The sequence below is a fragment of the Gadus chalcogrammus genome, chromosome 10 (assembly GCF_026213295.1).
Source record: "Gadus chalcogrammus isolate NIFS_2021 chromosome 10, NIFS_Gcha_1.0, whole genome shotgun sequence".
Classification (NCBI taxonomy): domain Eukaryota; kingdom Metazoa; phylum Chordata; class Actinopteri; order Gadiformes; family Gadidae; genus Gadus; species Gadus chalcogrammus.
Window position 1 is genome coordinate 21,126,086 of NC_079421.1, and position 26,073 is coordinate 21,152,158.

General features: G+C 42.0%; 3 protein-coding genes across 4 annotated transcripts in view; all 3 read right to left on the reverse strand.

Moving 5' to 3' along the window:
- Window positions 1–5,034: 5,034 nt before the first annotated feature.
- LOC130390525 (uncharacterized) lies at window positions 5,035–7,336 on the reverse strand (the record flags this gene model as incomplete). Its single annotated transcript, XM_056600524.1, has 4 exons — window positions 5,035–5,948; window positions 6,414–6,469; window positions 6,588–6,704; window positions 6,961–7,336. Coding segments are annotated over 4 exons (678 nt in total), but the record flags the coding sequence as incomplete, so codon positions are not given.
- Window positions 7,337–11,503: 4,167 nt separating this feature from the next.
- Window positions 11,504–14,986, reverse strand: LOC130390497 (uncharacterized). 2 transcript variants are annotated; one of them, XM_056600488.1, is made up of 6 exons: window positions 14,888–14,986; window positions 14,372–14,701; window positions 13,907–14,269; window positions 13,608–13,724; window positions 13,268–13,320; window positions 11,510–12,953 (listed from the first exon to the last, which is right to left on the reverse strand). In XM_056600488.1, the coding sequence occupies exons 1-6, from the start codon at window positions 14,928–14,930 to the stop codon at window positions 12,804–12,806; spliced, it is 1,056 nt and encodes a 351-aa protein (XP_056456463.1). In that variant the 5' UTR covers window positions 14,931–14,986; the 3' UTR covers window positions 11,510–12,803. The 2 variants fall into 2 exon arrangements, with proteins under 2 accessions (XP_056456462.1, XP_056456463.1); XM_056600487.1 differs by having other exon boundaries at window positions 11,504–12,953; window positions 14,372–14,969.
- Window positions 14,987–16,518: 1,532 nt separating this feature from the next.
- LOC130390220 (slit homolog 3 protein-like) overlaps window positions 16,519–26,073 on the reverse strand; it is a 32,043-nt gene continuing 22,488 nt past the window's right edge. The window contains exons 11-15 of the mRNA XM_056600036.1: window positions 20,756–20,910; window positions 20,354–20,517; window positions 19,647–19,804; window positions 18,998–19,203; window positions 16,519–18,782 (exon numbers count right to left, since the gene is read on the reverse strand). Of these exons, the coding sequence (XP_056456011.1) occupies window positions 18,529–18,782; window positions 18,998–19,203; window positions 19,647–19,804; window positions 20,354–20,517; window positions 20,756–20,910 (937 nt within the window). The 3' untranslated portion in view covers window positions 16,519–18,528. The remainder of the gene's footprint in view (window positions 18,783–18,997; window positions 19,204–19,646; window positions 19,805–20,353; window positions 20,518–20,755; window positions 20,911–26,073) is intronic.

Consider the following 26,073-nt stretch of genomic DNA (forward strand, 5'->3'; position numbering starts at 1 on the left):
ACAGATCCATTAATGCTAAAACTGTACGGACGTACAGCTAAGCTACGCATCTTACTATCAGACACTACACCGGTTAATTTGATTGGAAGGGATGCTTTGGGTAAATTAGGATTGCAGATATTATGTACACCACAGGGCATAATGATTGAACCTGCAGGAACAGCATCTCAAATGATTCTACCAAAGCCTGACACAGCAAACGTGTATTGGATAGGGAGAATTCAGGACCAGGTAGAAGAGACAATGGGAAAATGGGGTAGCTACATCAAAACTCAGATCCTACATGCAAGGGAGGCAATGATAGGACATAATTGTACTACTGTGTGGCAGGAGAAGGGGCAGGAAAAGCAGCAGCGATCGAATCACAGTACATAGTAATAGTACATCAAGGAGCAGCCATGATGATACCAGATGCAGATAAATCATCAGCAATAAAAGATTGGTTTAAAGAAACTAACAAAGTTGCCCATATTATGTTGTTGATAAAAAATGGATTTGAAGCAAAAGATCGGGGGGAAATGATGTTAAACGAAAAACAACAAACTTGGGAAAAAACAGACAATCCATTGGTTCTCATGCCATGTTGTGGGAAGTTTTTAAAGATTCTTTGTTATGCACACATACAGGGATCTTGCAGGAAGTGGAGGTAGTTCAGAAAAAACAACGACAGATGACAATAGGGGAACCATGGGATAGGCGGAATGAGATGAAAGAAGAGATGTTGGCAACCATACCAGGACAGGTATGGTCAAGGTTCGACACCGATGTGGGTTTGGTATATTTGGCTAACCCAGTAGTAGTCCGGCCTAGACAAAATGTTAAATTACCATGGCGAAGACAGTACTACATGAGACCAGAGGCTAAGATGGGAATAGCCTTTACCATAGAAGGTGTAATAGCAGCAGGAGTGCTAGTAGAAACCAGAAGCAACTGTAACACTCCTCTGCTTCCAGTCTTGAAAGCTGACAAAAATGGCGGTTGGTACATGACCTACGAGCTGTGAATGATGACTTCGGTTGTGACATTTTTGCTGTTTTGGCCACTGTTAGGATGAACATTTTTGAGGAAATAAAGACGCTGTGTGATCAAGCCTGAATTAATATTGAATGCCCTCGTCCTTCTTAGATAGAACAACAACTTTTAGGGGCTAAAAGTTGTTTTGCTATTTCATTTTCTACTTGCTTGGCATATGAGAGAGCGTGAACCCAATCAGCCGATGAGCTGAAAGGCGAGGGCTGCGGCTGGCCTTGTCTTTGTTGAACACCCACCATCAAAACGTGTGAGCATAAATAGACCAGGCTGCAGGTATCAACAGGATGTGCTGCAGAGGTTCTGCAGAAACCAACAATGAAATGGACGTACATTTCGCATCACTGACTGAACCTAAACGGTAATATTGTGATGGAAGTTTCCAAAAGACATGTTGTTTGCAAGTCAGTAAGACACTGTGACCCCTTAGCTATTATCTATAGTAAACTAGTCACTGTTTATACTGCGCTTATCGCCCTTGAGAGGACCTGAGACAACCTCAGCCGACTCAGAAGCAGCAATACCACAAGCTACATCCTGAGATGGCCGAAAGAAGTAGGGGCCTCCCTGTCTGCAGCTCTGCCCCCAAGAAAGATTCCCTGCTTGAACACTAGAGTGTGCCCACTCTTTGGGGCTCAATACAGCGCTTCAACCTTTGTATGGTTGTCGTGTTGTGCAGCCCCTCTGCAGAGACTACATATATTTTAATGTTACCCTTTTTTTTAATAAAATCTCTAAGTTTATTCTGAGTTACATTGTCAATACAGTTCAAAGAATTGAGAATTTTCACTTGATCATTTGTAATATAGTAAAGTTCATTATTCTGTACATTAACAATTCTCACAATCGTATTGCAACGGTTGATTCAATTGCATTAAGAGATTTTGATATCTTATTATTATTATTAGGATTAGGATACTTAGGATAATATTGGGCTGCAGAGAGCATCAGATTCAACATCAGTCCAATACAGAGACACTTCACCAATCATTTACACACAACCGATGATGTCTTGCTAATTGTTACGTCCCTTTGTCCATTTTTTGGATTTCTCAGTAATTTCCCATGTTTGGTTATGTACACAATTATGATATAAGGTCCCTACTAGAAGGAAGAAAGGTTTCTGTCATTCCCAAGTATTACCTACAGAGGGCCGCCTACTGGCTGAGTCCTTTCAGTCTAACGATTCATGAAACACCCTGCAAAGTTTTTCAATTTATATATTTTCTACTGAAGGGAGGCAAATAGATGATATTCATCCACTCGTCATAGTAAAAAACCAAAGCTATATTATATCGTATATAGTACATAAATATGTTTGATATTCTTGCTGCAGATTGATCATTTCTGTTCCTTGTTTATTATTGCTCAAAGGAAACTGCGGAGGTGAATAAGAAAAAGATGAAGTGGTCTTGGCTTTGCCGACTCTTCACTTGCAAAGACATATGACCTACAGCGACTTGAACTTTGGATACAGAAACTTTAGGAAGACTAATGAGGGTTTGAGGGATTCCCAAATTACAATTGTGTCTCCGTCCAAAATATTTTGACATATTTTGAAGGAAGAAAAACGCCGGGAACCCATCAGAGTACTGGCTGAAGCTCTGTCCCACTGGGCTCTGCGATGTCGCCCACCAAATCCCTGAGTCAGGCTTCGTCTCTCAGAGACCAAGGCTCAAACACTTCGACACCATAACATCCAAACTCATCTCTTAACAACGTTTTTTGGATATTGTTTATATTTATATCTAATTTGATTGATTTCCTGTGCAGGTCAGTCTGTCCATTCTCCTCTTTAATATTCAACGTCTCTTTTTTCACGTTTCGGCGCTGAAGCTGAACTAGTGCTGTTCTCGCTCTAATGAAGGACTAGGACTTAAAAGACACCATTGACATACCATAGACCAACTGTGATTGGCTGCAATTTAGAGGTATCCCACCTGGCCACTGCTCCTGTGGTCTCACAAGCCGCCCGGGGTTTAGACGGCTTGTCCCTCCTGCTCACCATTTGCCCTTCCTGCTCACCGTTTTCCCCATCAGCTGGGCTCCTTCAGGACTTTGACCCTTCATTCCACTCTTGAACTTTCGAAAGGGATCGGGGCGGGGGGGAAATATTGCGTTCAGGTTAACCCCTTCTCAGGGAGTCATTCTATTATTTGTTGCAATACCGGTTGTGACCTTTTTGCTATGTTGGCCACTGTCAGGCTGAGGCCGCTGTTAGGTTGCTTGGGGCCCCACGGTGGCCAGGGAGTCCCTTATGCCTCGGGCCGGCCCTGACTTTACAATTAAGGCAGGGTAGGGTTTTGAAAACTGAAAATGAGGTATAGAAAGGGACTCTCTGTGATCAAGGAGATAGAATGTTTGAGTACCAAAATTAACCTGAGCTACAATGAGGTGGATTGTACATAACCACCAGTGTAAAGTGTTAATACAACAAGCGCAAGGAACATAACACTTAAAGTGTTGCTTCCTTTCATCTTTCCCCTTAGAGTGTGTGTGTTTCTAACACTGCAGAGATAGCGGCAGCAAGTTGAGAGGCGGGGTGGTGTGAGGTCACGTCTTAGTTTTTTGACAAACCCACCACAACTCATAAATAGACCTGAAGGTAGGTACAACAACAAGGCCAACAGGATGCGTTGCTAAGGCCCTGGAGAAACAAACCCTCAGGTAGTTATAGATCCCCATAACTGACTGAGCCTGAACAGTGCTTGTTTAGTGAATAGAGAAAGATTGTAATTGCATTATTTTTGTTTGTATGTGCTTTTTTAAAGAGTTACAGTTGTTGGCAATATTTTTGATGATGATCTTGATTAAATGTTTGAATAATTTTGATTCAGAGATACAAATATCTTAATATTAATTTCAATTTGGGATCCTATTGCACTGCAGTGACCAGCAGATGCAACATCAGTCCATTCAGGAGCAACATGCCCACCATTTGTACAAAGCACTTAAAAAACTATCTTGTCTCTGTCCTGTCTTAAATTCAGGGCATGCACTTGTTTGCGCCATGTTTGTAGTCACTCCCTTTTCTATTTGAAGTTATCTCTCTGCACAGATCCACAAACCCACAAGGTTGGCATGTTTCAGGACATCAAACCCCAGCAACCATCAATACGTATTTATGTATATATCTACTGTACGTATGCATGTTTGCATTTCTGTTGAAGAGAAAACCCGATGACAGTAGAGTAGATAAGTAGAGCAGAGAAGAGTATAGTAGATTCCTAGAGATCTTTATCATGATACCGACCATGTCTTTTTATAGGCCTGCCGTGTTTTGTTCTCCCTCCATGGGGAAGGTCTGGGTAAGTTACACCTTTATGTTTTTTTCGTAAAATAGATTTCTCCCTTTATATGTCATTAGGCTAGAGGTGTGTACTGTCTGCTGTACTTGTGCGTGTATTATATGCAATTACAGAAGTAAGGGTTTTTGCTAACTTTTTAAATTATTACAATTTTCATAGTTAGCCTTGTTTTGTAAAGAGTCTCAATCTTTCTAACAGCTATTGACAAGCCATTTTAATCTCTAAATGTTTGATCTTAGTGGGAGGATTCACACTGATGTGCAGACGGATCAACTCAAGCCCACCAGCCGATGCAGTCCACCAGTCAGCTCCTCCCAACAGGGTGGAAACTCCCACATTGTTGTTTCACAAATGGAAAGATTCTTACATGGCCCATCAACTGGAAACCTTGTGATAAAACGGGCCATTGATGTTTGTGAATTGGCACCACTTTCTGCCCTTCGCCATGTTCCCATCCTAGATTGTCCTTGTTATTGTAAAAACGATACTAAGCAGAAAACAATGGTCTCTAAACATTTACATTTTATAGCTGTTTGTCTCATTCAGATTTGTGTAACCTAAACATTCTTCTTTACTTCCTTCCAACAACCTAGACAGCCATGGGGATTGTAACTTGAAACATACAAATCAATAATCAAGGCTGTGTTCATTATAAATTAGAAACAAATATTTCCAAAAATTATTATTAGTAGTTGAATTTATTTTTCATTGCAAATTTTCCACAAAGCAGTACATCTTGCCGAGTTATTTGGAGCATTGGAACTAATGACGTCAAGGTCACATGTTCCTTGTCCATTCCAAATAATATCAGTTAACACATTCTAGAAACAATTACACACTTAAGAGTCCTAAGTCAGTATAAACTTAAAATAAACTAAATGTAAACACAAGTCGATCAGTTATTTGATCTCATAAAATGTAGGAATTTACAGAAAGATGCACATAATGCAGGTGGATTAGGAATGTTTGCAATGACTGAAAGTATCTACACCTGCTCATCTCCATTTGTGCAAGCTGTATCAGTACTGTGGTTTAAAAAGCAGATATGAACTGCACCAGAGGTCTTTAAGTAGCGTTCATGCTTTTCTCTTTGTGTTTTACCTCGTTTTCTATATATTGTTAGTTTGTTTCTCTTTTGATTCATTTCCAGTCTTTCTATTCTCCTCTTTCATCCTTCCTCTTTCACTCACTTCATCGTCTCTTCTTTTTTCTTTTGTAAGGTATCATTTTAGGATTCAAGATTATTTTAACTGCTTGATTTTTCCTTCATGGCCAAGTTCTGCTGGGCATCAACCAAGATAGGTTTCACAAAATACATCACAAATTATGAGCAATTAAATGCTTATCATCTAAACAAAACAACATCACTAAACATTAGGAACAATCGACATGTACTCATGACAACAAACAAGTCTTGATTAATTCCACCATTATCACCTCTTTAGACTCATCAGGTGACACAAACTCCCAGGTTGATGGACTTCACTGGCAGGTTTCTCTCACAGCAGAATACAGACTCTCCTGATTCCTTTCAGTGTTCTTCTTCCGTCCTCTGGTTTTCCTGCCAGAGAACTCCAACGCTGCGTAGTTTAAGGAATCTGTTTCCCGCTCCTACAACAGAGCTGTATTACTACCAAACATCTGAGAGGATTCACAGCTGTAGTACGACTTCTTCTAGATTGAAAGTCAAGACTACAATCCAAATGGTGTATTGGTGTGTAATCATGAGGTCTAGAACATGCCGGTGTCTTACAATAACCAAACACTAGAATTGTTCATTTTACCAACTAGGCGCAATTTGTGCAGGAAGGTGGTTTGGTATTGCAAAACTTTTTTAACTAATATTAAACTTCATTAACTATACATTTTTTTAATTCCTTCTTTTAACCGTCCCGATAAGGATAGAAATTCTCATATGTGCCTCAGTTTTTCAATGATTTTTTTTATTTTATATTTTCCATTAAATAAGCAAACAATATTTCTACCCAATAATGATTGATTTGAAGAATCAAAAAATCGATTAAACGACGCGGGGTAAGTCAATGTCTACCTATGCAACATGTTCAACAGATTTACCTGTTGTTCCTGATTCCCTGAGTCATGTGGAACTTGGTTGGAAGCACTCAGTGTTCCTGAGAAGAAGGACCGAAGAATATAAATGCTCTGAATTCAAACAAAGGATACATAAAACTGTATATGTCTTTGAAAACACAATTTCTCACTGAATCAATTCTGGAGAATGTACCGTACCTTCGCGATGATCACAAACATACTTTGTGTTTCTAGTTAGAAACAGGATTATAAACACAGCCAGACAGCAAGCCAACAGTATTCCAAGCACCATGGTAACTAGACGCCAGTTGGTTCCTAGAATCAGATAATCAACATCATCAGAAAGTCTTATGTCACTTATTTTCCTGACAATTTCCCCTGGAATGGGCCTCTTTAATCAGAAAATGTACAGCCATAAAGATAACCATATATAGTTCTTGTAAATCTGTATGTAATCAGATTTTGTATTTGCATCATCACTTCTGCTTCTGATATGATGTTTGTAAATATAAATCTAAGAGATCTGTCCATTCCGTCAGTCACTCCATCGAAAAAACACAGATATATTAACCTGTTATGTCCAGCTTAGTTCCACTTCCAAACACAACTTCTCCACATGCTGCCAGGGCACAGTAGTAGGTCCCAGCATCAGAGGAGTTTACATTGTTCTTGGGGAGAGTGTAGACACAGCTCTGTGGAGCAGACGGACGCCCAGAACTATTCTGACATCCACCCCTCCTGTTTCCATTCAGGTAAATGGCAGCAGGGTGAGATGGTCCTGATCTGAACCAGTACACACTGGGTTCCCCTTGGCACTGGTTACTGTGGTCCGTCCTCTGGGAGGTAATAGAGCACTGGAGAGCCACAGGGTCTCCCAGCTGAGCTGATGCAGACACAGGCTGTTGGACCACAGTCCGGGAGACAAACCTGTGATCATTGGGATCTATAAATTAAAATACAGCAATCATCTGAAAGTTCTTGAAATGCTTCTCATGATATTGAATATGAACAATGAAAAAGCTTGATCTTACCTTTGACAGACAGAAAGGTGACATTATTCCACTTGTCACGTGAGTATATTTGACACAAATAGTTTGCTTCATCACCTTTAGTTACGTTTTGAATGGTCAGATGAAAGAAAAAAACACCTTCTTCTCCCTCTGTCAATGTTAAATTAATGTGGGGCTTCAAGGTCTTTGTTTCAATTATTTTCGAAGCAACCATTTCGGGAAAAAATCCAGGAGATTGCTTGTACCAGTATAAATAACTGCTAACCGTATTTTCACTTTCACAATGAAGTGTAACAGTATCTCCGAGCCCTGCTGATTCCACAAAGACCAAAGCAGGACTCTCTTGGGCCTGAATCAACCCTAAAAAGAAATCGAATGAATAAGATCTATGAATTATTGGTCTCCAACACTACTTTATTTTGCGGCTTGAAAGTTTGTAAATACACTTATAAATAAATAGACCTATTCTGCATGCAAGTAATATTATCAGCAAACACCTCTGGCTAAATTTGAGTTGGTTACATAAAATAGAAATACATTTAATTTGAGAAGGAATTTACTTACGTGCTGTGCTCAGAAATATCATTGCAAAAAACATTTTGGCGCTGAAGCTGAACCAGCGCTGTTCTCGCTCTAATGAAAGACTTTGACTTAAAAGACACCATTTACATACCATAGACCAACTGTGATTGGCTGCAACATCGAGACACTGAATGAAGCAAACCAAGGATCCACCTTGTTTTCTGTGGGTTGCAGTTGATGCTGATATTATTGTGGCTGGTGGAAAAAAAGGTTTGACAGGAAACCCAGAACTGAGCCATCGGTTATCAGAGTGTTGGACTAGGTTAAAGAATATCGACCCTAACAAACCAATGAACTGAGCTCATTGGGGTCCTGACCCTGCCAGGTTAACCTCCAGCTGGGCATGGCTCCTACCAGCTCACAGGCAGGTCTCGTTGGCATGCCAGCAACCTGGTTGAGGTGCCTGCTCCTTCCCACCTGCCACAAGGTAACCCTGTTTGCTCGTCGTGCTAACCGTTTGCCCCTCCAGGTTTGGCACTTCATTCCACACTTGAACTTTGGGAAAGGTATTGGGGAAGGGGGGAAATATTGGTTCAAGGTTACCCTCCTCAGGGAGTTTTTGCTATGTTGGCCACTGATAGGCTGAACGTGTTATGGGAAATAATGAAGCTAATTATTTAACCTGAATGAATATCGAGTATCCTCATCCTTCTTAGATACAAAAAAATTCAGGTCACTTCCTTTCTTGCTATTTCTTTTTCTTACCGTTGGAAACCGAGGGCGTGTCCAAAAGCAGCAGATGAGCTGAGTGACGAGGGCTGTGGCTGGCCTGGTCTCTGTTTTACACGCACCGCCAAGACTCATGAGCATAAATAGACCTGGCTGCAGGTATCAACAGGATGTGCTGCAGAGATCCTTCGGAAAACACTGTCATGCAGCATTCATTTCCCATCACTGACTGAACCTAAACGCCAATATTTGTGTGTGTAAACAGAGAATGTTAACTTGATTCACAACATTAGTGATTTTTGTTTGTGTTGAATTGTTACTATCTTCAATGTTTACTATAAGTCATATTCGTATTATGCAATGGTTGATTCTTAGTATTATTATTCACTTTGGATTATAATGGGCCCAATCATTGGTGTCTTGTCAATTGTTGCATGCACCTTTTGTCCATTTGCTTTCTAGATTTGACAGTTGTCTTTGTTGTGTTTGGTTCTATATAGGGTCCCTATTTACCAGCCGGTGTATAGCAATTTAATCTAGTTTGATGCAAAGTAGAACGTTCACAAGCTGGTTTGTGGAGACCAAGATGTAGATTTGCGTGCAAACCTAAAGGCGTGTCCCCACCAATGTCAAATGACGACTGAAATGTCCCCACCAATATTCCGGTTGAAATGAGAAAAAAAAGCCCCTCATGTGGTACACAAAGGGTTAAATTCCCACCTTAGTACCCCCTCCTAACTTCAGTCTTTCTTTTTACACTGCCAAGCCGCTTCGGTCGCGGCTTCTCGTAAGGAAAGTTCCTCTGCTTCTTTCTCGTGTATCGCACCATCTCTCCCCGTCTTCGTTTAATAAGCCTGCATCTCCTTCTCTCCCATGATGGTCAGCATCTTGTGGTTTTCACTGTCTTATCTGGTTATCACTGGTTATCACTTTCTTGCTACATCCTATATAATCCAGATAATTCAACAGACACGCACACACACGCACAACCAGGTCACGATTCAGGGTTAGGGTTAGGGGGTTTGATTGCTGCACTGTCTAGACAGATACAACGCGACGATATAAACATGAGTAGTTCTAGCTGGAGACACCTTTATCCAAGCAAAAATTAGAAGATCACTAACACTATCAGCGGCGGATAAAAGTTGAATTATAATGGTGAGTCCTAGGAAGTCAAACCTGAAAGTGACTGTACACTTTATCTGTTATAGAATCGACCTGTTTATAACATAAATTCGTGCCAGTCGGTACTGGTAAACAGGGAGGTTTAAGAAGCTAATCGATTCCCTCATAGATATGGGTGACACTCACGCTTGTGATGTAAAAATGGGTCAATTTCACAATAGTTTGTAATGGCCAATGCCATCTCCTGTCACATTAGGGCCTGTCTACATTTACATGATTCCTTTCTCAGTTTTAGGAATACAAAACTTTTAAGTATTTTTCTTTCATTGGAAAATCCCATCAAGAAAAGCAATGAAAATGATTTTTTAAAATGCACTTCACTGTGACCTAAATAATACTTTTGGATGTTTCTTAACCAAAAATAACCACAGCAACAATGAAGTGGCGTGGTATATTTTTTTACAGTTCTTTTATACACTGGGGTAAAGTGGCAGTTTATGCAGCAAGCAGATGAAAGAGAACGCGCGGGTCGCTTCCTTTGTTATTGCACCTTTCTTCTTCACTGGGTTGTCGAGGGAGAGCCTGTAGGTTGAGTGACGGGGCCTGTCGCGGGCCATGTCTTTTTTTTCTTTGGCGCACCGCTGCAGCTCTTAACCATAAAGAGACCAGACTGCAGGCTACAGGACGTACTGCTTATGTTTTTCAGAAACCAGCAAAGGGGGAATTTTGAATTGGTGAACAGAGAAAAACGTTTGCTTGTATCCATTTTATATGGCCTACTGGCTTTTTCAAAAAGTTGAAAAGAAAAGGGAACTATTTGAAAGCAACGTCGAGTCTATTACAGACACAAATACATGCATACATAATCAAAGCTTTCTTGTCTGTCTGTCTCATCAAGTGTACACCTGTTAAGGTAGAGAAATGCTGGAAAAATGTGGGGAAAGTAACGCAAATATAGAGAGAATATTACAATTGCAGTGCTGGTATTTATACATACAACCATGGTCATAAATACAAATGTGAACTCAACACAGACTAGTTCACTCAGCGGAAAACATCAAGGCTGAGTGGTTCAAGGAGTTTGTTTTCTTGTCCTACAACAGAGGATTGTGCATTACTACCAATGAACAACAAGATTCAAGATTGTACAGATCATTTGTTGTCGAGTCAAAGTAAAAACTACAATCAAAGGTCTGATGCTGGGCTAGCATCTATGATTACACTGAGGCTATATTTAACAAAAATACAATTCTGCTTTGTTACATTTGATTGGAAGAACAGATTATAATTCTTATTTTGTCTTGCTTTTACATTTTTGATTCAAAGGCATTACATACTAAACCCTACTAGACCCACTATAATCTAAACTAGTAGTGTTCAGCAGTAATACCATGAGGGGGTCAAGAAAAACCAAGCAGCTCAAACTTTCTTTGAGCTGTTCCGACTTCTGGTACACTTTTTTACCTTTAAGGGTAAGGCATTCATTCAGGCATTCACTCTCTTGCACAAGCCGCGCTGTTGTAGCCAGAATGTTTGAAAAATGGCCAAGTACAGGTAGCTCATGCCACTCTTAAATGGGCAAATTGAGTTGAATTTGGATCAGGATCAAGGTGCACTCATCTGTATGCCAGCAACCTGCATAAGATGCCTGCTCCTTCCCACCTGCCTGCTGCTCCTGTGGTCACACAAAGCCCCCCGGGGTTCAGACGGCTTGTCCCTCCTGCTCCGCGTTTGCCCCTCATGCTAACCGTTTGCCCCTCCTGCTAACCGTTTGCCCCATCAGCTGGGCTCCTTCAGGACTTTGACACTTCATTCCACCCTTGAACTTTCTAAGGGGATCGGGGCGGGGGAGACATGTTGTGTTCAGGGTAACCCCTTCTCAGGGAGTCATTCTATTATTTGTTGCAATACCGGTTGTGACCTTTTTACAATGTTGGCCACTGTTAGGCTGAACGTGTTAATAATGAAGCCGTATGATCCAACCTGAATGAATATTGAGTATCCTCGTCCGTCTTAGATAGAACCACAACTTTTCGGGTCACTTCCTTTCTTGCAATTTCTTTTACCTCTGAGATGGAAACAGAGAGAGAGGCCTCAAGCAGCAGATGAGAGTTTAGGGCTGTGGCTGGCCTTGTCTCTTGTTTTACCCACACCGCAAAAACTCGTGAGCATGAAAAGATCAACAGGATGTGCTGCAGAGGTTCTTCAGAGAACACTGTCGTGGACATACGTTTCCCATCAGTGACTGAACATAAACGGCTATATTTGTGTATCTGAACAGAAAAAGTCACTTGATTCCCTTGTAATATCTGTAGGCCTATCCTTTTTTTTAAGAGTTAAAGATAAAACCCTATTAGTGTCACTTCCTCTCTTGCTATTTCTTTTACCACTGGGTTTGAAGCAGAGCGAGGCCCCGAGCAGCAGAGAAGCGAGGGCTGCGGGTGGCCGTGTCCCTGTTCTACACACACCACCAACCTGACCAGACCTGACTCGCAGTATCAACAGGATGTGCTGCTGACGGGCCGGAAACCAACCATGAAATTTACATTTTCCATCATTGACTGAAACCAAAAGGGGATTTTTAGGTCAATGAACAGCGAAAATGTTGACTTTAATTAACTTTTTTTGAAGTCATCAATAGTAATTCATGATTTTAATGATCATCCTTATAAAATGCATACAGAGGAACAACACCAACAATTCGGACACAATCAATGCTGTCTTGTCTGCCACTTATCAATTAAGCACATATGATAATCGTTGGGAAATGATATAAGTAAAATGAACAAGGTCACTATGGAGAGATTGGTCTCATGATTATTGATACTAGCATGAATCAATTATTTTCTTGTAAAGGTTAACTCGCGTCATGTAAATTGACATTTGAATGATGGTCGTGTACTTGAACTTAACTCGGCACAAATACAACTCTCGATCGGAGGGTAAGTGTTCCTTAAGCGAATCAGTCCATAGACTACAGAGAGCACCTACTGCATACAACCAGGAACACAATATAGAGGAATATAAACTATATTTGGCCGTGGCAGACTTCAGTAGCAGAATATCTCACAGCAGAATACACACTCTCCTGATTCCTTTCAGCGTTCTTCTTCCCTCCTTTGGTTTTCCTGCCAGAGAACTCCAACGCTGCGTAGTTCAAGGAATCGGTTTCCCCGTCCTACAACAGAGAACTGTCTTACTACGGAACATTTGAGAGGATTCCCAGTAGTAGAGATCACTTCATTCAACGTCAAACCTGAAATCATACTGGTTTACTTGTGGCCAATAATATACTGAGGCACATCCTAGACCAGTTCCTTTAACCAGTAAGCTTAACTTCTAGAAAAAAATAAAATAAAATGAATGTGTAACTCAACTTAGGTTTTAAATAAAAAATAGGAAATCCCAAAATTCATTAACCTCTAAACCAAAGCATTTCTTCTAAATTAATTTAAATGAGTAAATCAATGATTATACACAATACAGACGTACCTGTGGTCCCTGAATCACTAAGTCATGTGCAACATCCGCGGACCTCCGTGTCCCTGATAATAAGAATCGTTGTGTTAATGCAGAATTTATTTAATATAATGCAAACAATTCTAAACCTTTATATTGCATGACAAATGTGATGGAGAAAAATATTATAGGTCAATCTAATAAAACAGAACTAGTCTTAAAGTTGGGACAGATTTCTGTAAAATGCAATGTGCCACAGTCTCAATTATGTATACAGAGTCCAAGGTTCTCTATCAACAGTTTTGGATCTCGCTAACCTGTCCTGAGGTCAGATCAGGTCACATCAATAGGCTAAGTGTATAATGTACTGTACCTTTGCACTGCTCACAAACTTGCATTTCATTTCTGGTTAGAATGAGGATTATAATCACACCCAGACAGGAACCCAACAGTATTCCAAGTATCATGTTAACTGGAAGCGAGTTTTGTGCTAGAATCACACAAACAACATTGGGTCATTAGGGAAGCTTCAGTATGCATAATATTTTTTGCAATAATTTCTTAAACATTTTCCCGGTTTCAAATAAAATAATTCTCTGTATCTTTTGTGGATATTATCTTCTTCATGAATTGATTACCAAATAAATTAAGTAGGAAGTAAACTGTATTGACCTTTAGTGTCCAGCTTGGATTCATTGCCAGACACAACTTCCCCACATGCTGCCAGAGCACAGTAGTAAGTCCCATCAGAGGAGTCTGCATTGTTCTTGGGGAGAGTGTAGAGACAGCTCTGTGGAGCAGACGGAGGCCCAGAACTATTCTGACATTCACCACTCCTGTTCCCATTCATGTAAATGGCAGCAGGGTGAGATGGTCCTGATCTGAACCAGTACACACTGGGTTCCCCTTGGCACTGGTTACTGTGGTCCGTCCTCTGGGAGATAACAGAGCACTGGAGAGCCACAGGGTCTCCCAGCTGAGCTGGTGCCAACTGTTGGACCAAAGTCTGGTACTCTAATTTCTGCTCATTTCCATCTGCATAGCGAAATACAATCAAATGCACCAAATCAAAATATTGTTTGTGTTTACATCAGATTAAAAGATTTTTGCTCATGATATTAAAACACTGAATCTTACCGTTCACAGACAGAAATGTGCCGTTGTTCCAATTCTTGTTTTCATCAATTCCTTGCTGACAGAAATAGTTTGCCTCGTCCTCTTTCTTTACATCTCTCACAGTCAACTTTCCTTTTACCAGTGTAACCCTTAATTTGTATTGCGGATATATCGTTGGAGTGCCATAAATTGCACTGGCAACCACTTGGGGAATATATCCAAGAGATTGCTTATACCAGTATAACACTTTACTTGTACCATTCAAAGATGCACAATGTAGAGAAACAGTATCTCCGATATCTGCTTTGGTCAAAGAGAGCGATTGAGGATTTTCTTGGGTTTGACTTAGCACTGAAAATAGGAAAAAACGAAGCATTGATTCAAATTTTAGAGGGAATTTAACAAAAATACATACATTCATACTCATATACATCCACACATACATGCTCCCCTGTACTATTCAAACAGACCTTCGCAAAATGGCTCATGATTACACTTCATGAAAGTCAATTTTAAGTTGTAGAGAAATGTACTTACAAGCTGTACTCAAGATCGTCGTTGCAAAAAATATTGCCATCATTGTCCCGTTATGGTGCTGAACCAGAGATGTCTTCTCTCAAGTGAATGATTTCACTTAGACGACAATCATTTACATATCGTAGATCAACTGTGATTGGCTGGAACATGGAAACACTGAAACAAGCGAGCCAATGATCCACCTTGCATCTGACTTCAGTCAGATGCAGTTCATGTTAGATTTAAATATAACACAGTAAACATCCTTTCCCTTTATCATATTTTTTCTGTATAACAAACTGACAACTGGCATTCATGTTATGCCAACCCTTAACGCATTATCATTAAAAGATCTCGATTTTAATTATTTTTATGTGACACTGAATCAGTAAAAGCAAAAAGAACAGTAAAAACATTGTTGCTTTTTATTTTCAAGGCATATTGCAACAATTAGTACTAACACAAGAGATTTAAGTATATTTGCCATAATTATACCTATAAATTAAGCATTATCAGTACGATAACCATTATTACTAATAATTGTGACAATCGTATTACTAGTTTGTGTCACTATAGTGATAGTTATTGCCCGAATAGTGCAGTTATATCTGAGACATTAATATTTTTTATAATAGTATTATCCATACCGCTGATTGTAGTACAAATACAGTTATACTACTAAAAGTTTTCATGAGTAACAATCATGAATTTCGTAATTGAATCTGGAGGATTTGAGTGTGTGGTCAAATGATCCAAATAAAAGTACATCTCAATGACTTTGATTGTGTGTGTGATTGTGTTTGAATGTGTTAAGCTGTGTGCAAGAAAAATAGGAGAAAATAAACTTGCAACCTATATCATCTAGTCAGACGTTCTAGAGCTGTGACCTTTATGTCTGTGGGTTTTGCTGCCAAAGTGTGAAACATCACTGGGTGTTTCGATTTCAGAGTCCTACTGAACAAGATAACTCTAAATAATATTCACTATATGTCCTATATAAACATCCTTCTTCCTGGTTATGGATGGTGACAGTTCTTTATTTAAATTTAAAAAGCGATTCAATTTGAGGCCTTTCTCCTAGTTTTGTTGCCCATTCTTTTTTTTCCCTGACCCATAACATTGCTGATTATTGAGTCCAGGGATAACAGGTACCATAAGGCATAATGAAGATTGGTTATTTCTCAAAAGCACACAAGAATCAAGATGATGGGGGGCAAAAATAAGTACAAAAAGGCTACAATACAATAGTAAGACGGCAACCACAGAAACTGTGTCCTTTGAACTAGGTCAATTCAGAACCCAATTTTTTGGTGCTCTTTGGCTCAACTACTTCTTGCGTTGGAAGGCATGATCCAATTTTTGAAGGTTTGTGTAGCTCACCATCAAGCTGTCATGCTGTATCCCAACACAGAAATCATATAAAAAATAAAAAACACCTTTTTCATGTCCCTCCCCTTAGACTGCCTCCACAGGAACTCAGGGCACATTGGGAACTTCTTTTACCCATAACGTTTTCATCAGTCATACCACCCTCATAGAAATCACCGCATCTTGCATACTTATAGGCACGCACCCATCTCACAACATCTTGCAAAGCTCACAATATTGTACCTCCAATCAAGCAACGTTAATACAAACAACAGCAACACGATGAAACCCTTTAAGACTATCTGTGACAAAGGTTACATAAAAATTGGATGATACCTATAATCCCCTTTGGGATTTGGAGTATTTTAGGATTTTTTTAAGAGGTTGGGTGTACTTGTGTGTTTCATGTTTGGAGATTATGGATCGTGTGGACACAAAATGTAACCGTATTGTTTGCTAAGACCGGTATTTTGACGCTCATAGAATACAATGTTTATTCTTTCCTGGTACCCCGAAAAAAAGACTAGGGCTAAAGTGGATGACAAACTCATTGGTATTCTGTCACAGGCAGAGCAACACTATGCTGAGGAAGTCAACTAGTTAACACAGTAGGTTTCAGCCGTTTATAGACCCATGATGACTTCAGGGCAGAGCTTTACCCGGTAAGGGTTGTTAGACCTAGAATCAGGTTTCTTCCCAGTAAACAGAATCTGTACCAGATGTAACTTCATTTTCAGTTTATTCGATTTGAAACATTTTACAAATCAAAAATCCATATGTATGTATTTGAAATCAAATATAATTTGGGGGGCGTAAGATCAATACTTTGCGATTAAGGCTAAATCACAAAAAAGGGAAACATCTTGAGCTGTGCTCCTAACAACAACCCTCAAAGCACTTTCAACACTTCTCTGTTCGTCACAGTTGAAATGTTCCTCTGAATACACCATTAGGTACTCAACTGTCCCTTTTAGAAAATAACTTTAATGCTGTTGTTATATTAAGACATTGAGTGCATTACCAGATAACATTGAGAAGGAAAATAAATGAAGTAACATGGTGTAGATGCTCTCAATTCACATTTTATACAAAGTTGTGAAAACCGCTAATGTTTTTCCTGCATAAGCCGCAATGTGCCACATCAAATCGTGTGATTCTAATCTTTAATAGCTTTTGAGATATTATTTATGTTGCAGGTGATTTAGCTAAATCTGCAAAAAATTCACTTCCTGATGTTGCACTTTCATTAGGAAATCTATGACCACTATAGAATTGTGATTGTGGAAAACAAAAGGCCAAAATGATGAACTGGTAAATACATGTTGTTGTAATTGTTAACAAATAAGGATAAAAATGCTTTGTAATCATACATTTGATTATATTTTGCAAAAATATAATCCCTTTACATGATGACCAGAGTACAGCATCAACATATAGACATTTTGGAAAATATTTCAACTTGGCCATAATACCCAACCAAACCTGACGGAGGATCCTCAAATGAAAGAACAGCAAAGAGAGAATGACATGCAGCAATGGAAATCATTATTTTGATTCATTGAGATCATCATCAATCAAGGGTGAGGAGGAAACCCCATATTCAATGAAGCAGGTTACCAATGCACATACAGTTCCATTATGATCATCCAAAGATGTATGCTGCCTTCCATTTCCTTTTTTCTGGGAAGCCTTATTCGCGAATGGTCATTGGCAACCATTTTGAAACGCATCTGTTTGAACGTGAATGTTTCTAAAGCCTCCCTCTCATTAGCATGTACGCATCTGTCATGCAATCACGTTAGGAAAATATAAAAATTCATAGGGTTAGGGTATTTACTTATATAGATTTACACGTACATAAAAAATCATATACTTTTAGGAATGTTAATCTATTTTGCTGTTTACTTCTTACATGATAACAAAATAACTTTTCATACGAAACACGTCACATATTATAAAATGAACAAACTCACAAGTCCATCATCTTTTAGTAAAAGCACATAATAAAAATAAGTTTATTTTCTCCCTTATATCTTACAATATATTTTCTCTGTCAAACAACAAACACGTGTCCTTTCTGCGCTTGTTTCGTGGCTTCCTTGCAGCGGTGCGATGGCGGCGGTTCAAACTCGTCGGCGTGTGTGTTTCAGTTCTCTCGGAAAAAAGGCGGGGTCGCCGCCGCTCGCGTGCGTCGCGCGGAAGAACTCACGAGGCCGAGGTGTTGGAGCGTGGTCAAAAAAACGAACAAACAGGCAGCCCTGACGCCCGGGTTGGGGGGGGGGGGGGGGGCTGTCTTACAACGGGCACTTGGCACAGCCGCACTCCATGGCCGTCTCCATCTCCTCCGAGTACGAGGTCCCGTCGGTGCAGCGGAACACCGCCTTCCTCCGCCGGCTCTTGGTGGGGCCGCAGCAGACCCCCGGCGGCGCCGAGGCCTGACAGGAGCGGGGGCAGTCCATGCGCGGGATCTTGGTGGTCGACGTGCACGTCTTCATGGGGTGGTGGCGCTTGAGCTGCTCCCGAAGCACCTCCCCGTGGCAGGTGAGCTCTGCGCAAGCGAAGGGGGACGGGACCAGAGAGGGATCGGGGTTCAGACATCTCTCGCATCGAATGTATTGACTGCAGATAATAAAACTGTGAACTTCTATCGTGAAAAACTGAAAATGCCTGGATGTTGTCTTAGCTTAGCTTAGCTTGGTTATCGTTACTCTCTCTCTAGCTCCCTCTTCTCTCTCTGCCTCTCCTCACCGGTCCCTCTCTTACCTGTGTCACAGGTGGTTCCGGTGTAGCCTGCCTGGCAGTGACAGACGGGCTCCCCGGTCTCTGCGACGCGGCACTCCCCGTGTCCGCAGCGCTGCCCCCTGCAGGCCGGGGGTGGCTGGCGGCGGTCGCAGTACTGGCCCTGGAAGCCCTCCGCACACTGGCAGCTGTACGACTGGCCCTTGGGAACGCACAGGCCATGGACACACCTGGAGAAGGGGTAATAATAATAATAATAATACATTTAATTTAGAGGCGCCTTTCAAGACACCCAAGGTCACATTACAGAGCATATAGTCATCATTCAAAACTATGGAAAACAGACTAGGAATAAAAGGAAAACAGAGGAAGTACAGGGGTACAGGGGAGTAAGGCTGGATGGTTGTGTGTTTGTGTTTGTGCGAGTGTACTCGCGAGCACACACTCGGGAGCCTCTTCTCACGAGTGTGTGCTCGCCAAATTGGCCCGCCAAATTGGTGCTTAGCAGAAACACAGCCGGGAAGATATCTTATATCTTCACACCCACTGGGTGTCGATGTGAAGTTGTGTACGTGCATGTGTGTGTGTGTGTGTGTGTGTGTGTGTGTGTGTGTGTGTGTGTGTGTGTGTGTGTGTGTGTGTGTGTGTGTGTGTGTGTGTAGGATGGACCTACCTGCTACTCTGACAGGGGCTCGGCGCTGTCTTCTGGTCGCACAGGGCTCCCGAGCGCCCAGGGAGGCACTCACAGGTCACCCCCATCTCCCCGCTCTGCCTGCAGGCTCCCTGGGCGCACACGCTGCAGGAGTGGCACCCAGGAAGGAGGCCCTCGGTCTGGGAGGGAGAGGCGAGAGGACGGGGTGAGGCGGCGGGACGGACGGAAAACTCGTAGGGGATACGATACAACCAGCGGCAACGGGCGGACCGGTGGAACGTCATGAGTCTGCAGGATTCATGAGGCGTCATGTGGGACTAGGTAGGTAAGTAAGTCATTGGTTTAGACCCAGAGGAAGGAGCCAATTGTGTGTTCAAATGCATCTGGAACCAGTTGTGAGGTTTCTGTACAGGACCTGTACCAGACCTGACATTGCCCAAGATGTAGTCCCATTACTTCCCATTTGGTGGATTTACTTTTTTGTATATTAAAAAGGATTTGCACTAGTTGAATTACCCGGTCAGGATAGTGTGATTGTTATCTTGACTCCCAGACAAAAAAGGATCTTGGTTCAATGCCCAATGTCTGCAGTCCACTCATATTCACCCATGAGCAAGATACCCTATCCCCTCCCTGCTCCTGAAGGACGTGTATGTAGGTCCAAGTATTTGGACGCACGCCCTACACAGATATCTGATGTGATGTGATTCTATGATCGTGACCGTTACCTTGCCCTCGGCTGTCCGGGGGGCTCCTCCCCTCCCGGTTGCCCGGTAACTGAGGTCCTGGGGTTCGCCGTTGACCCTGACGTTGTGGATACAGCCGTTGAACGACTGGAGGGGGCGGTCCGGCCCCGGCCGCAGGCCCGACGCCACCACCTGAGCTGGCACACCTGGGGGGACGGAAACACACATCTGTAGACACAGCGTGTGTGTGTGTGTGCGTGTGCGTGTGCGTGTGCGTGTGTGTGTGTGTGTGTGTGCGTGTCCGTGTATGTGTGTGTGCATGTGCATGAGTGTGTTTGTGTCCCTACCTCCTATGTACAGCTGTTTGTGTCTGTGTGTGTGTACATGTGTGTATGTGTGTTGGAGTGTGCATGTATTTGTACACGAGTGTGTGTGTGTCCCTACCTCCTATGTACAGCTGTGTGTTGTGGTCGACGGAGGGCTGCCGCGGCAGCTTGCCCAGGCTCTTAGGGGCGCCGTTGTCCACCACCAGGCTCAGAGAGTGGTTCTGGAGCAACAGCTCCACCGTGTGGAAGAGACCGTCACTCACCGACTCCACGCTGCGCACACACACACACACGCACACGCACACACGAACACGCACACACACACGCAAACACACAAACAAAAACACGCACACACACACACGAACACGCACACACACACACGCACGCACACACACGCACACACACGCACACACACACACGCACACACACACACATACACAAGAGACACATAGGAAAATAAGAGTTGATTAGTTGATTTAAATAATTGTGTTTCACTGGAATTATACTTGAAATATGAAAACAAATAAATGGTAAAACCAAATTAAACCACATAACCAAGATTAACACAATAGCTACTCTTTAGAGAGAAGATACCTTCAAAAATATGTTCTGCTCAAAGAGCATACAATATATTAAGGATAGTAGTACATTATTTTACATTATTATTACATTTATGTAACACCTTTGTAGAGAAACAAAGACAAGAACTAAGAAGTATATGCGTGATTGCATGAATATGAAAGGGGTCACGACAATTCGGCATCGACACAGAACAACGTAAGTGTGTGCGCATATGGGCATGCGTGTGCATGTCGATGTCTGTGTGTATGTCTCTCTAAGTGTCGGTGAGTGTGTGCGTGTGCGTGTGTGTGTGTGTTTGTGTGGTTTTTAGCTGAAAGGCAGACAGAACGCTACAGAGACAGTGGTTTGGCAGAGCAGAACGAGAGAGAGAGATAACGTGGATGAGAGCAAATAGTCTGAGAGAAAGGGAGATAAAACGTGGGAGCAGAGGGAACAACGGGGGAGAGAGAAAGAAAAAAGAAAGCAAGCAGACCATGGAAGGAGACAAAAGAAGGAGTGAATCTGATGTTTGAGCTGGGGGTCCCAGACTAGGCCCCTCCCTCCTGTGGTCTCTCACCAGATAACCAACTGAAGGAAAGTGGCCTGTTTGATTGACAGCTGTTTATTTGCTGTAAGACTATTTAAGGTTACGGTGCCGTTAATTGCCAAGTCAATGGGAGGGGGGCTGTATGGTTTGTGTTTGCGTGAAGCCATTTAAATAATTTTACTTTTGTTTTAGCATTTTAGCATATTATCGACCTTTATAATGATATAGAATAATACAAATACATGGTTTCGTCAGAATAGCTTGCTAGTACCGAATGCTCACCACTGAACTTGAAATTAATGGATCAGTTTTCACCATAATGTAGTGGTCAATAATGCATGCATATTATTATTATTATTATTATTATACATTATTATTATTATTGCATAATGTACGATACATATTTAATACATGAACCCTGAAGGCATTATTCTTTCCTTTCAAAAGTATAAACCATTGACGTATGTGAAATTGTACTGCAAGAGCTCTGTCTAAGTTTTCTATTTTAAATACTAGAGCAACACATGGCTTGGATGAAAACAGCAAAGGAAGCAAACAACAATAGCACAAACAACAGAAACTGTCATCAGGACCTTTTCGAGACATCAATCTTCGCCCCTCAGCATTTAGTTTGTGGTTTTTCAAAATAAGAGCTCTCCCTCCACCACGGACCCAACACAGTGGAGTGTATGTTTCCTATTAGGGGTCTTGTAATGTAATAATGGGATCCTAAAGGGTCTGTTCCAAGAAGCCCCGATCGGGTTCTGCCAGCGCGGGAGAGACAATTTATTATGTCGTTTCCTTGTAAACCTCTTTTACTTGCCCTTTTCCTTCCTCTCCATCCTTTTTTCCTCCCTGTCCTCCCCAGTGTCCTCTCCCTTTGGCTCCTGTCCTTCCACACTTTTTCTCTCAGATTCTCAGTCAGTTTACTTTAGTAAAGCAATGCTCTGCAGCTCTGTTGATTCCCCTTGTCTTCCATACATATGTGAATTAGAACAAATGATTGCATGACCACATATTTCACATTTAAATATGTAAATGTGTAAATGACCACATAACAAATGTGCCTCTACTAACATACTGCCCTACAGGTATGCTCAAAGGCGCAGACAGCCATATCTCCGACCAGTGTTTGCAGGTAGTGTCCTCTAGGTGTCACTATAAGACTGAGGCCAAATCTAAACAACAGCCCTCCAATCCAGTGTTATAGATAGAATATCATCACTGTTTGGACACAGACGTTTTCCAGTGTGTGCGTGTGCGTGTGCGTGCACGTGCGCGTGTGTGTGTTTTTGTGTATGAGATTTTAAATCCCATATGCACACTTACTGTGCATAGACGTGAGTTTGTTAGCATGTTTACATGATCAGGCTCTGTATGTGTCCATGTATGGGCACGTATGTGTGTGCATGCTGTGTGCTTCTGTTCATGTTTTTGTGCATGTCTGTTTGTGTGTGTGTGTGTGTATCTGGTCCCTGTGGTCATTTGGAGTCAGCTTGCTTGGTGGTGAGTATTACTTTAAAAGCTGCTCGTTATGGATTTCAATAACAACATACACACAACCGTTGCAGATTTCAACCACCTCTCTCGGTCTGTTTGCTCAGACCCACAGGGTAAAGTCAATTTCCTGTAAGTTCAGAATCAGCTACGCACACACACACACACACACACACACACACACACACACACACACACACACACACACACACACACACACACACACACACACACACACACACACACACACACACACACACACACACAACCTCTGTCTGAAATCCAAGACTGCCTTTTTATAACTGAATCAATCACAAACCCAGAAATAATTACTGGTTGCCAACTATCTCGGAGGAAAACAAGAGTACGTTTATTTATGAATTTGGATAAGCTACAAGACTGAGATCTGCTTACAGGGTTCAATCTAATTAACCACCGCTGTTATTCAACAACAAGGCATCTTAGGCACACACACGTAGCAGTGTGTTTACATGCAATTGTGTGCATGCAAACATCCACTACATCTGTGTGTGAATGTGTGTGTTTAAGTTTTTCGAGAAAGACATATTTGTTTTTGTACATTTGCATTAATCACATGCATGCAGTGTATATGAGCTGGGATTTTTCTATCTTGTCTATGTATGTGAGTTTGCGTGTGTGTGTGCGTGTGTGTGCGCATGTGTGTGTGATTTGTGTGTGAGAGTGTGTTTACTAGTCCAATCTGGTAAAATGATGTTGAGCAGACCGATATCCCAGTCCCATATTGCCGTGGCAACCTCAATTAGTCGTAGCTAAGATACCAGCTGTAGAGTGGTAAGTGCTTTCTCAGTTTTCATAAAATGTATTCTACATTCCCTATTTTTTGATTAACTCAAGCTGGTCATTGAAAATATATTAGAATGTGTTATGATTTATAAGTCTCAAAAACAATGCTGATACTCAGTTCGGAGACTCCAGTACCTTCAGCGTGGACACTTTCTGACAGCAGACCTAACAGTCTACTGAACATGTTGGTTCATCACACCAACTCCCTAAAGACATGTTGCGATACTTGCAGTACAGTTTCCTAAACGGAACTTCACCTGATCGACTAATGATCGGAGACGTCTTGAAAGATAATCACCGTGTGCACGATGTGTGCTCGGCCGTTTTTTTTCCTCGATGATTCCAGAGCTAGGGATATTGCATCGCCGCAGGACATTGGCTTTGTTCCAAACCTCCGTCCCCCTTCCATGCTTTCGTTCATCTTTCTATCTCTGTCTGTCCGGCCGTCCGTCTTGGTCACCAATTTCCTCTCTCTCTGTTTGTCTTTCACCGTCCTCTCCTCCTCTGGCCCTTAATCTTTCCATCCGTCTCTCCATCCTTTTTCCCTCTTTCCATCACTTCTCTCAGCTGGTTCCCGCCCCCCCCCCCCCCCCCCATCCCTCCTGCATCACTCCTCCATCAGGCCATCCCTCTGTTCTTTTTCTTTTCTCTCATGTGCTGCCGTTCCCTGATGAGCAACAGCAGCTCTGCTCTCTTTGACCTGATGGTAGATTACTGTGGCATTTAGTAAAGGGCAGCGCATTAATATACAACACACACACACACACACACACACAGGCCTGCACACACACGCTTGCATGCGCACCCCCACACACACACACACTTACATAATCTGTATTCTCCATCATTTCGACGTATACACACACATCCTGGCACAAGGTGTGTCTCTCCCCCTCTCATACTAAACATGCATGTACTGTATGGATGTGAGTGTGCAAGTACACAAGACAGCCTTAGACGCGCTGATTGGTTATTTAATGAGGGCAAGGTGGAGGACTCACGAGTTCTCGTCTATATCTTGTCATCATCCTTTCTTTTGACCTTTGTTTTTTAACGAAATCTATCTGGAGGAAATGAATCCCCCTCTCTTTAGCGTTATTCAACCTTCACCCCCACACAATTAGAGTAACGAGGAAGTTGTCGTTAACGAATAAGTGATCTAAACAAGGGTGGGATTAGTAACAAGGGGCTGATTGTTATAAAATGAGGTGACCGTGAACAGGAAGTGCTGGCCAATAGGGAAGTGATCCTTAACTAGGACAGGGTCATAACTAGGAGGTGATTGCTAACAGTGAGGTGACTGTTAAGGAGTGGGTGACGGTCAATGAGGAGGTGATCTGTACTGAGGTATTGATCTGTAATGAGGTATTGATCAGGGAAAAGGGGGATAAGAAGGCAGCGATGATTAACGAGGAGTTGATCTGTAAGGGGTAGGTGATCGGTAATTAGGAGGTGATCGGTTAACGAGAGGCTGGACAATAAGGAAGGGGTAAACGGTAAGAGAGGGGTGATAATTATCAGAGATGCTTAATGATGGGGGTTAACGTTACCAAAGGGGTGATCGGTGACAGTGCATCGATAGATGAGCTTTTCCTGGTTACTATAAGTTCAATGAACCTCACCAAAGCATTCAGGCAACGTTGAACGGCAACCTGCAATAACACGCCTATGGTCATGCTCCTCCACTTGCCTACGCTCCAACCAAGCTTTGCTCCGGAGCCAACAGCTTCTCCAACCCTCCCACCGACCCCTCAAGACATCTGAGGGACTGGTCCCCCGGTCCCTGGCATCCATCGAGAGAAGCCCTCCCAAGCAGGGATCATCTCCCCAGGGCCGTGCCATACGAGTGGCCTGCCAGCGCAGCTACACGCAGATAGTTGTCGGTAGGCAAAAACACCAGTAGGCTGTTGTGGAAAGAGCGTGTTTCACGTCGAGGAAAGAGAGCACTTCACTGCAGCTGGTTTACATGATCTTCTATTTTGTATGGACAGCTGATAAGACTCGGC